The following is an 11,818-nucleotide window of genomic DNA, read 5'->3' as shown; positions in this document are numbered from 1 at the left end:
AGGACGGGTACTTTTATTGCTATAGATTCCCTCTACAGTCAAGGTACAAAATTCGGAAAAGTTGATATCCCGGGTTATGTCAGAACAATGAGAAAACATCGAATGAACATGATTCAAGGCCACGTGTGTTTTGCATATTTTTGTCTTATCTGAAACGTTTTATAAAAAAAAATCATGATATTTTTTTAATGTTTGCTATTACACTTTACAAAAGAAATAAAAAAATTAAAAAAAAAAAAATAAAAAAATAAAAAAATAAAAAAAAAAACTCTTTTAAGATTTGAAGGTTTATTTGATTTCAAAGGTGTCATATTTTCTATAAACCCTTGCTTTTGTACTCGTTTTCATATATTAATCAGGAGCAATACAAAATGGTGTATGAAACACTGAACGAGGCTTTCCGTGCGAAACACAATTTGGTTAATAGAGATGAATTTGTCGAAAAATATGGCGGCTTGAAAAACGATGCTTCTGATTCATCCACAGAGCTGGCGATGGAATACAAGGTACTGTAATGCTATAACAAACCATTTCAATTACCGAACAATCATTAGATGATTAACTTAATATGTATTTATTAACGTAAATGTCTAATAACAAATCCATAAATCTCTCGATTTTGGTGTTTTGAAGACATTGAAAGCCTTAAAGCCAATTTACTCCGAATCAGATTTATCAACTGCTAAAGAAAATTTGGAAAGGAACTTCTCACCGGATATTTTGCCAGGTCCATTTTTATTCTTAGTTAATCTTTATGAGAAAAAAAAATCTTTATAAAACGTCAAATTTTAGTGATGAACTGAAATTACATTGACATTTTTTTTTGCACAGTGGACAAATATCATTGCCACCTTACCTACGTCAAAGGACAAAGTAATTACTACAACGCTGTTTTACTACAGGTAAAGCTCAGCTACGAAAATCTGTTTACAATTATAAATATGGTAAGCTCATCGAGCAGATTACAAGGCCAGAATACAAAGCAATTTGATTTATTTGAAGAAAATTTTTGAATTGCCTGTTATGTGGTTTCTCTTTATCTGTTGCGTTTTGGTTTTCGTATGTTTTATTTCCTTTTTAAATAAGCCTTATGTGTACTTGTCTTCGCAGAATACATCTTTTTGCGCGTTTGTCACAAATGTTTGAGCGCTAATTTATGAATACCGCCATAATTGTGACACCTTAAACAGTCAGAAAAAAAGATGACATATGTAATTCCTGATTCATGTACATTTTGAATACACTGAATTGGAAAGATTTATGGTATTACGTGTAATACTTACTCCTACTACTGATGGTATGTTTCAGTCTTACACCCGACCTGACGCCTTAATTAGTGCCCAGTTTCCAGCTGCTGGATCAACGGAATCACTCTTCAGACTACTCAAAGACTTCGACACGTCTGTTATAGTAGCCCTCTCCTCTCTAACGGACATAGAATCAGTTTATGTAAAATGGTTTATCTTACTTTATTATATGCTGTAGATATATTTATTAAGTTCAAGTAATAATAACATGCAATAATTGCAGTACTTTTTCTCTAAAGTTAATTATTGTGCATTTGAGGTTTATTGCATATATCTTATTTCACTTCGGGGAAGGAAGCTAAAAAGTACTCTCTGCCCCAGTTCAAGAAATAATACATGTTTCATTTGTAAAGCTAGTGGTCGATTTCTTTTCTTTTTACAGACAAATTCATTTTTGCCTCAAGAACAATCGTCCATCACTGTCGGATCCTTTATCTTAACACATAAATCTACGTTAAAGACACCAAATGTCTCCAAAACCAAATTGGTCTTGAGAAAAAAGGTAAATGATTACCAGATGTTTGGGCGAAGTTACTTAATAAATTTGCAAATAAGGAATACATGTACTCAGTATTTCTTATTTGTTGTTTCCTTAAAGTAAATGCTTTTCCGAAATAGAGAAAATTTCAATAAATACAAACCAATAACTTAAAATTTTCAATTAAATGTCTATCAATTTGAAATTTACAATGTACTTACTATATTAGGGTTCTAAAGACGTGCATTTAGATGTTTTTGAATGTATTCCTTGGCAAGCAGCAGATTGGAAGGTGAATCCTGGAGTGGTGGTGGATTTAGTGAAGGAAATCAAAATGTCTCAATATATCCGGCCCAGATCTTCCATTGTTGTATTATCAAGGTTTATTAACGAAACATTTTCTTTAAAATGTACACAGAATACTAGTTATTGATCCCTATTGATTGCAAAGCTATTGTTTCTGAAAAGAGGTTGTACTTGTACATAAGACATATTCTGTCATTTGGAAACTAGTCAGTATTTGCAAAATTGAATGAAATGTTTTGCTTCAGTACTAGATACATGTAAATTCATCTCATCGTCGACGCATACGCCATGCATTTGATTATGATTATAACATCAGGTTATTTAAATACATGTTAATTTGAACGCAAAATGATGACATGAACGGTCTTCACATTTTGCTTTTCAGTGATGGAGCTTCGAAAAGTGGAATGTTTTGTGCTGTGTTCAGTGCATTAGAAGAACTAATGACTGACCATGAAGTTGACATCTTCACCATAGCTCGCCAGCTTCAGATTCGCAGACCAGAATTTTTCTCTGATTTTGTAAGACATTTTAATTCCGAGTATTTATCTATTTGATCATGCTTTTTTTTTTTAGCTCACTTGAGCTGAAAGCTCAAATGAGCTTTTCTGAACATACTTTGTCCGTCTTCCATCCGTCCGTCTGTAAACTTTTGATATTTTCGACTTCTTCTCTAGATCCACTCGGTCATTTTCAACCAAAACTTGCCAAAATGCATCCTTGGGGGAAGGGGATTCAAGTTTTAACATTCAATTGAAGGTCCACTCCCTCTTTCAAGGGTAGAGAATTAAGAAAAAGTGAAGATTTGGTGGTATCTTTTAAAGAACCACTAACCCAAAAAAGTTGAAACTTATGTGAAACCTCCTTTACATAGTGTAAATTCCAGTTTCTTCAAATCAGGACCCCCGGAGGTATAGTGTAGTGTAAGGCCACAACGAAACATCAAAATTTTTACATAGGAATATATATGAAAAAAAAAATCTTCAAAATCTTCTCAAGAACAGCAAAGCAATGATTAGTTATACTGATATGGACGCGTCCTCAGCTGGTGTGGATTCAAGTTTGCTCAAATGAAGTCCCCTGGGGTAGGATGGGGCCACAATATGATATAAAAATTTTACATAGGAATATGCAGGGAAAAATCTTCCCAAGATCAACAAATCCATGATTAGTTATATTGATATGGAAAACTCCTCAGGTAGTATATAATCAAGTTTGTTCAAATCATGTCCCCTGGGAGTACGGTGGGGTCACAATGGAGGATCAAATTTGACATAGGAATATATAAAGGAATAAATCCTTTAAAATCCTTTTTCTGAAGAACAGCAATGCCATAATTAGTCATATTGATATGGAAGCATTCTCAGCTAGTAAAGATTCAAGTTTGTTCAAATCGTGACCCTTTTAGTAGGATGTGTCCACGATGGGTGATCAAAGTTTTACATAGGAATGTATAGGAAAATATCTTTAAAAACCTACTCAAGAACAGGAAAGCCATTTTCAGTAATATTGATTTGGAAGCAGTCTCATGCAGGTAATGCAGATTCAATTTTAAAAAAAAAAACATATAGATCATGACACCTGGGGGGTGGTTGGGGTCAAAACAGGGATCAAAGTTATACATAAGAATATATCATTGAAAAAAATCTGCTGATGAAGAACAGCATGGTCATATTGACTGAGGTGAGCGTTGTGGCCCTTTGAACCCTTGTTTAGTTTACCTATTTCATTAAAAAATATTCTTATCACTTTTTGTTTCATGTTCTCTTTTCAGACGGAATACAGATTTTGTTATGAAGTTGTGTCTGAATACCTCAGAGGTGACATGGTATATGCTAACTGTTAACTGGTTTTCGTATTAAGTGATTGCATTTTCCAAACAACTGATGATGAATATTGGAAATATATAGATAACCCATAGACAATATTTATCAGATTTCGTATTGTAGTTGCGTGTTTCAAGCTGCGTAAAAGCGAGAATTAGGATCCAAATGGTTCAGGCTTATTTGTTTCATCAAAGATATTCCATATGAATTATCTATAGCTTCAGATGATGAAAATTCATAATAAATTGTTTGTCCTCTTTCTGAGTTGGTAAATGAAAATGATTCGCAGAGGGCATTTAACTTCTCTTGGGTGTAATGTAAGTCCAATCAGAGTGATAATGATTCGATTTAAAAAAATCAAAAATTTCGAAATACAATTTAAATGTCCTCATCTATAAACATATAAATTCAATATATTCTTGATCCATCCTGAACTTAACAGTAGAAAGAAATGAAGAAGTATTTGACATATTTGGTATTTCGTAAGTTCTATGGTCGATATAATGTCAGCAAATACAATTTATCATTGAGTCAAATGCTGACTGACGTTTTTCATACTAATTGTTAGGCCATTATTTACACACTGAATTGTCGACGGATTTTTCCGTTATTTCCCGATCATGACAAGGAGCACACGGCGGGTGTGACCGGTCGTCAGGGGATGCTCACTCCTCCATGGCACCTGATCCCACCTCTGATGTTTGGAGGTCCGTGTTTACTCTGCTCCTATTTTGTATTGTTTAATTGACTTTTGAGCTTGAATATTGTTCGTTATCTCAATATATTTCATATATTTAAGAATGTAAAGCCAATTTTTCTGAAAGAAGATAATTTTCTTTTTTTTTTTAAATCTAGTTTGATAAAATTTTGATTTTAAAGGTCAAGTATATCCTCATACATTATTAAAATACAGTATATCAGGTTTGAAAAAATAACAATCTAGGAATGAAAAAAATGAATGAAAAATCGAGAATACATGTAGTTAAGATTAAAATTTAATTAAATGAAATTAAAATCAATTTATTTATTTTTTTATAGTTTTTTTAACAAACATATTTGCCAATATCTTCAAACTTTCCATCATTTTCTTGAACTGGTGGAGATATAATGCTGTTAAGCTTCATAATAGTTCCATTGATATTTTCATTGTAAATCAAGATTTGGAAGTATATATATATATATATATATATGTATTCTTCAGTTTCTGTTTTAAAAATGTCATTATAGTAATGAATATTATTTGTATTCTGGGGCGAACTGGTTGTCGTACATTATTTCATCATCTTGAAACTCATTCATTGAGAATCCTCCGTAGCTATACATGCTGAAAATGAGAAGAAAAGTATTAAAAATACAATTAATGCGTACGGAAAATGTCTTATGTTGATGCATTATAAAAGTTTAATATTTAATTTCGGTCTTTACACCCTACCTTGCACATTGTTTACGTTCTAGTTCAATTTGTCTTTCATGATCTGTTAATCTTTGGACTTCTGCAGAAGCTACAAAGATAAATAGTTTTAAAAAAATGTTATAATGTTGGGACAATGAACGATTGTTATATTAATCTTCCACTTAAAACTGTAAACAACTCTAACAGTATGAATTTAATATAAACTTGTCTTAATACATCAAAACTGTTCTTAAAATGGCATGAAATATCATGCACATCATCCTGAATAGAGGTGTTTATTACCGTTTCCTTTATTATTATTTCCAAACGAAAACGGTCTCGCATAAATGCGTTCAGAGTTGGATGGAACCGAGGTAGGATTCTCTGCTTCTCCATTTTGGTTTCTAAAAAGGAATATATCGAATGTTTTTATTTTTTAAATGGACAGTTGTGTGAAATGTAAGTGTTGTGAATAAAACGCGGTCGGAGAACAAGTACATTTAATTTATATCTAGCCTAACCTCTCCGAAACAGCTTTTAAAATAATCTTGAACAGATCCATAATTATGCACTTGCATCCATTATTATCTGTCATTTATATAGACGTGAGGATTCATTGTCAACATGAAATCTTTGAGATGAATTGGCAGATAGCAGATGAATGTATATAACTACTTCCTTCTCATTAAATAATACTTACTGATTTCCGTTTAATGTCATATTTTTCTGTCTCTCTGTAAAGTGAATAATATTACCTTGTCATGGTAATAATATTATTAATATTATCTTGTACGTGAAAAGAAGAAAACACTTGCTTTGGCCTTCAACTCGACATTTAGATATATCGACGACGTATTGTCAATTAAAAATGGTTATTTCCATTCGTATGTCGATACGATATATCCCAGTGAGCTTGGAATAAAAGATACCACAGAGTCTGACATATCTGTTTCATTTTTGGATATTTTACTGGAAAAAGGTGATACTGGTAATCTAAAAACCAAGCTTTATGATAAAGATGGTATCTTTTATTTCAAGTTCACTGGGATATATCGAGTCGATATATAAATGGAAATAACTATTGTTAGTTGGTAATACAACGTCAATAAATCTGAATGTTGAGTTGAAGGCCACAGCAAGTGTTTTCTTCTCATGTAGAATAAATTCTTCTTCATAGGAATTTAATAACAGGCCTAGGTCGGCTTATAAAGGATCAAAGTTTTGCCCATCGAAATTCCAACAGTTTGTTGGAAGATGTGGTCGCCTAAGACTACATAAATGTTGTCAATGAGGAACTCCAGTATCCTCATAATATCATCTTCAGAATACTTTTGTATAGAATCAGTGATTTTTAACAAAAAAATGTTGTTGATGACCAATCTCAAGAGTTCCATTTTTATCAAAGAAACACTTGTCTACGATATTAAAAAGCCTAGTTTTTGATTTATAGTAAGAAATGGCTGTATAAAGCGTAGAAAAGTCATACATTTTGATGTTATTGACATAAGAACAATTTGATGGTTTTAAATTTTCTCCATTACGTCTGAAGTTTCTCCTTTACAGCAGTTATTTTCGTAAGGAATAAATGACTTTCACAACGTTCAGTACACTGACAATGTTAAATTCCGGCTGTTCAAATTCATTTGAAAAAACTGTATACTAAACAGTCAAACATTTATTAAAAGCTATTATATGGATCACTGGACAATCTGACTTTTTTTCAAAAAAATTAAATTAAGTTGAATGAGGTTGGCTAATTATAATTGTAATTCTCAAGGATTGTTAAATTTGTTTGTAGAATAGTATGAGTAACTCTTACTTTTTCTTCTTATATCCCATATTATAACCGTTACGATGACAACCAAGAACAACACAAGAATCCCCCCTCCAACTCCAGCCAAAAGAATTGTGTTTTCTCTCAGAAAGTTTACTGTTGTGCATAAAAGATATATATTAAACTCAATCCATTCAAATACATGGTACAGAATACAAGTGATATTTGTTTTGCTCATCAAAGTTCAAGTATATTTTAACTGATATCGTTTGTATATTTTTTGTCACGGTTTGCTAATTAGAAATGATATATTGGTATAAGCTTTGGGGAATTAAGGCAAAGAATTAACAAATGCGTTCATTATGATTAATGCTTATTCCTGGTAGTAGAATAAAACTTTTTGCACAAAAAATGATTCTTTAAACATGTACTTCTATTAATAACTCTTGTAGACAAATTATTGTATCGTAAGTTAAAAAAATTAAAAAAGGGTTTCCAGGGTTTTCAATGATGCAAAATTTCCATCCTACATGCCAGAGCTTTCTCCTCGTTGTTTTGACACTTTAATCGCAAGTCCCCATAAAATTGTTTCAATATCAAGTCCCCAACATTTGTTTAATATCAAGCACAATTTTAAAGAGGGCTTTGATTCAAAAAATGAAATTAAAAAGAATCTATTTTAAAAGTCTCATATTTTGACCCGCATTACAAACGCCATAATTTATTTGCTCAAAATTCATATTATCTCTATCCTTCGTCAGAAAATTATCATAACTGTCAGAATTAAATATTGTGGCGGTTAAAAGGGTTACTTTCCCTCACTTCTTTGTAAATATCAGCAATAAGTGAGTGGGCCACTACTGGTAAGGCCGTTTCAGTTTTTGACATACTTGTAAAAATTAGAATCGTATCAAATTAAATTATATTTGTAACGAGGTGAGGTAAATGTTTTAAATATTCAAATTTCCCTAAAATATTTCAACTACTATATCATAAAATTTTCTCTAAAATATAATGTTTGACCCCCCCCCCCCAATAAAAAATCAGCCTTTGACCTTCTTTTTTAACGCTTCAATAGAATTCGTTACAGTAGAAACAATACAGTTTATGATCAGAGTAAAACGGACCTCTTACAATGTAAAACAGCAGAGGTGGAGTCAGGTGCCTTGGAGAAGTAAGGATCTCCTGTCTATCGGTCACACTGACGTGCGCTCACTGTCATGAAAGACGTCTGTCAACAGTCGACTTTTAAAAGGACACATTACAATCGTTTCTTCAAAAATCACCAAATCTTACCGATGAAATTCTTTTCTTTTTCTGAGAAATTCTGAAGAAATATTCTAATTGAATAGTTTCCAAATCTATTAAATACGATAATGTTGTTTGCTCCAAACCAGTCTACTGAAATGTTCAGCAAATAAAACCTCGTGTTATACCCTTCAACTTCGACAGTCTTTCCGTAGGCTTGCAGTGGCGTTGATTCTGTTTTGAAGGACACCAGTTCTCGAAAAATGTCATATCCGCGTATATTTTTAATAACTACTTGGCTATTTGGTGGTGGAAATGATATAACTTTTAGCTCTAAAGTTAAATTTTGTCCAGGATTTACAATGAAAGTATCTTGAGATGAAGATATAAATGGTGGACCTGTAAAAAAATTTCATAGGAAAGAATTCAAAATTCTATTATAGTAATTTCAATCTTCAAATGTCAAACGAGTCTGAAAAATTGTATAAAAATTGAATGCATAAATATATTATTTTTACCATTTATGCTGCAGGTAACCGAACTCTCTGTTTTTCTCAGTGATCTGGATGTTCCACAAAAACTATATTCTACAGTACATATATACCGTCCCATGTCTCTGTATGACAAACTTTGAAGGTTGAGCATCTGTGTTGTGAAGGTCCTAACAACTGTTCTATTTATTCCAATCACGTGCTGCCACTTAACATTAAAAGGCTGGTATGCTCCATTTAAAGGACATTCTAATGTCACATTTTCGGATATATTTTTGGTGATATAGACCCTCTGTTTACCTGAATAATTAGTTAATTATTTACTTATAGATATTTTAAATATTAATAATGAATAGAATTCTTTGTATAGTTTTAGTATGGAAATTTTTTATCCCAATGTTATATCTGCGTTGATTTAAAAAAAAAGAGATAATGAAAGCTAGAAATAATAAAAAATATATTTTACATTACGATATTCTATCTAATAAAAGGAAATATATTACCTGGAATTGTTCTAATAGACTTAACCCTTTTTCTTCTATAAAGATCAGAATTGTTCCCACAGCGAAGCACTGGTGTAATTTCGACCCGAAATACAGACTCCGAATCTATACCATCTTTTGAATACCTCAAGGCTTTGGTATCTAGAGTTGCTATCTCTGTTTCATTCCGGTACAGTTGTACTCGATAAATAAACAAACTACATCCATCTGTATTCTCTGTGGTCCAGTTTACGTAAAGTGTGCAACGTTTAATCGAGATATCAACATCATCACTACCCGAGAAATCTTGAGACATTGAAACTATAGAATGTATATTGCACGCATATGTCACTCACATGTTTGAATATTATTTTAAATTTTTACTGTAAAAGCAACCAAAAAATCCATAAATATATCTGAAAGATAAATTTTTATAACTAATTACTTAATTAGGTACTTACTGTCAAATAGAAGGCATTGTAAGAAAATGGTTAAGCTTAAACTCTTCGTTTTCGATGTACAAACATACATTTTGTTTTGTATGTTATACGTTGATTTTTAAGTGTTGTCTAGATAAAACAGAAATCTGAGTAAACAAATGATCAATCCCACATACAAAAGCATATACAGTGTAAAGAAACTGAGAGTGGAAGGAAATGTGTCGTTCAGGGGAAGACTACACTTATAAATGTGCACATTTAACATCGTGATTATTTTAACTTGATGTATAAGTGAAATACATTTACCCAAATGTTCTGTGGAGGTCAAAATTGTTTCGACTTTTCTTTCAAACGATGTTAGTACGTAAAAGTGAACAGTGTATCTTTTGAGCTACTGAAAATACCTTTTAGAATCTACAATATACCCTAAATATGTAATATGTCAATCTTTCAAGTTCTTTTAACAGTATTTCAAAGATATGGGGGGAAAACTAGACCATTACATTAGTCTGTTTTATGTTGAGTTTAGAGAATTTTTATTATAGCACTGCGTCACAGCTAGGTAACATATTGTGCAATTTTTGTTAAAAGCGCCATTTTTGCATGAATATAAAGATTCATTTTATAAAGAAATATGGATATTGGGCCATCGCAGAACCGGTCATGACAGTCATTTCACAAAATATCCGCCGGAAATTGCCGGTTATGGTTGATTTTTACTAAATCTTTCAATAATTTTACATACTATCATGGTTTATAAAAATCTAAAAAACAATTTTAGAGTTATTATAAAACAAATATTTAATGCTTTAAATTAATTATCATATGTTCATTAATTATGATAGTGATAACTAAGAAATCTTTGACTTACTATAAAATAACTATGAAATCTTTGATTTACTATAAAATAACTATGAAATCTTTGATTAACTATAGTGATCACTATGAAATCTTTGATTAACTATAGTGATCACTATTACACGATAGTCATTACTATGAAAACTTTGATTCACTATTGTGATCACGATGAAATTCATATGACGACTCGATATATCCCAGTGAGCTTGAAATAAAGGATACCACAGAGTCTGAAACATATTTTTCATATTTGGATATTTTACTTGAAAAGGACGTTAATGGTAACCTAACAACCAAGCTTTATGATAAACGTAATGATTTCAACTTTTCAATCGTCAACTTCTCTTACTTATGTAGCAATATACCAATATCACCGGTATATGGGGTTTATGTCTCCCAGTTGATTCGATACGCAAGAGCATGCCCTACGTACAAACAATTTCTAAAACGAGGCAAGCTACTGACAAACAAAGAGATGAAACAAGAACAGTCTATCAACAGTCTCGTTTTAAGTCATCATTTTGCAAGTTCAGTCTATAAATACAATCTATCATTAAGCCAAATGGTTACTGCCGTTTTCATACTAATCGCAAGGCCATTATTTACACACTGAATTGTCTACATATTTTTCCTTTTTTCCCGATCATGACAAGGAGCACAGGCGGGTTTGACCGGTCAGCAGAGGTGCTCACTCCTCCATGGCACCTGATCCCACCTTTGATGTTTTAGAGGTTCGTGTTTGCTCTGTTCCTAATAAGTATTATTTGAATTGACTATTGTTCGTTATATCCATACTTAATTGATATATGCATTGTTATGTTCATGTATCTGGTCAATGGAAATAATCAATAAAATTTTGATCCCTTTTTAGCTCACCTGAGCCAAAGGCTCAAGTGAGTATTTCTGATCACATTCTGTCCGGCGTCTGTCTCTGTAAACTTCTCACATTTTCGACTTCTCAAGAACCATGGGGCCAATTTCAACCTTTACCGCTGGGTCATTTTCAAACATGCCACAACGTATCCTTGGTTAAAAGGGATGGATTCAAGTTTGTTCAAATGGAGGGCCACGCCTTCTTCCAAGGGAATTATGGAAAAAATAATGGCATCTTTGAAAATCTTCTACCTAAGAACCACTGGAAAATATAAAACTTATGTGGAATCATCCTCAGGTAGTGCAGATTCAAATTTGTTCACATTTTGACCCTCGGCGGTG

The 11,818-nt window shown here is 32.2% G+C and overlaps 3 protein-coding genes across 5 annotated transcripts; 2 read left to right on the top strand and 1 right to left on the bottom strand.

Annotated features, from left to right (window-relative positions):
- The first annotated feature begins 4 nt into the window (after window positions 1-4).
- On the top strand, window positions 5-1,944 carry LOC133173753 (receptor-type tyrosine-protein phosphatase U-like). The gene is made up of 6 exons (XM_061308776.1): window positions 5-123; window positions 360-506; window positions 634-727; window positions 832-902; window positions 1,309-1,449; window positions 1,690-1,944. Exons 1-6 carry the CDS (start codon window positions 88-90, stop codon window positions 1,906-1,908), a joined length of 708 nt encoding a protein of 235 aa, XP_061164760.1. The 5' UTR covers window positions 5-87; the 3' UTR covers window positions 1,909-1,944.
- Window positions 1,945-2,018: 74 nt separating this feature from the next.
- On the top strand, window positions 2,019-4,087 carry LOC133172921 (receptor-type tyrosine-protein phosphatase alpha-like). Its single transcript, XM_061307769.1, has 3 exons — window positions 2,019-2,166; window positions 2,477-2,612; window positions 3,866-4,087. Exons 1-3 carry the CDS (start codon window positions 2,120-2,122, stop codon window positions 3,935-3,937), a joined length of 255 nt encoding a protein of 84 aa, XP_061163753.1. The 5' UTR covers window positions 2,019-2,119; the 3' UTR covers window positions 3,938-4,087.
- An 894-nt stretch (window positions 4,088-4,981) lies between these two features.
- On the bottom strand, window positions 4,982-9,859 carry LOC133173298 (uncharacterized). Of its 3 annotated transcripts, none has more exons than XM_061308286.1 (9): window positions 9,767-9,859; window positions 9,327-9,626; window positions 8,851-9,123; window positions 8,381-8,731; window positions 7,130-7,240; window positions 6,011-6,044; window positions 5,614-5,714; window positions 5,350-5,419; window positions 4,982-5,241 (listed from the first exon to the last, which is right to left on the bottom strand). In XM_061308286.1, exons 1-9 carry the CDS (start codon window positions 9,834-9,836, stop codon window positions 5,154-5,156), a joined length of 1,398 nt encoding a protein of 465 aa, XP_061164270.1. In that variant the 5' UTR covers window positions 9,837-9,859; the 3' UTR covers window positions 4,982-5,153. The 3 variants fall into 3 exon arrangements, with proteins under 3 accessions (XP_061164270.1, XP_061164271.1, XP_061164272.1); XM_061308287.1 differs by having other exon boundaries at window positions 9,327-9,611; XM_061308288.1 differs by lacking the exon at window positions 7,130-7,240.
- Window positions 9,860-11,818: the final 1,959 nt, after the last annotated feature.

This window comes from Saccostrea echinata, unplaced genomic scaffold, assembly GCF_033153115.1.
Source record: "Saccostrea echinata isolate AGI-Se365-2 ecotype Australia unplaced genomic scaffold, CSIRO_AGI_Sech_v1 ptg000056l, whole genome shotgun sequence".
NCBI lineage: Eukaryota > Metazoa > Mollusca > Bivalvia > Ostreida > Ostreidae > Saccostrea > Saccostrea echinata.
This window is presented reverse-complemented; position numbering and strand designations above follow the sequence as displayed.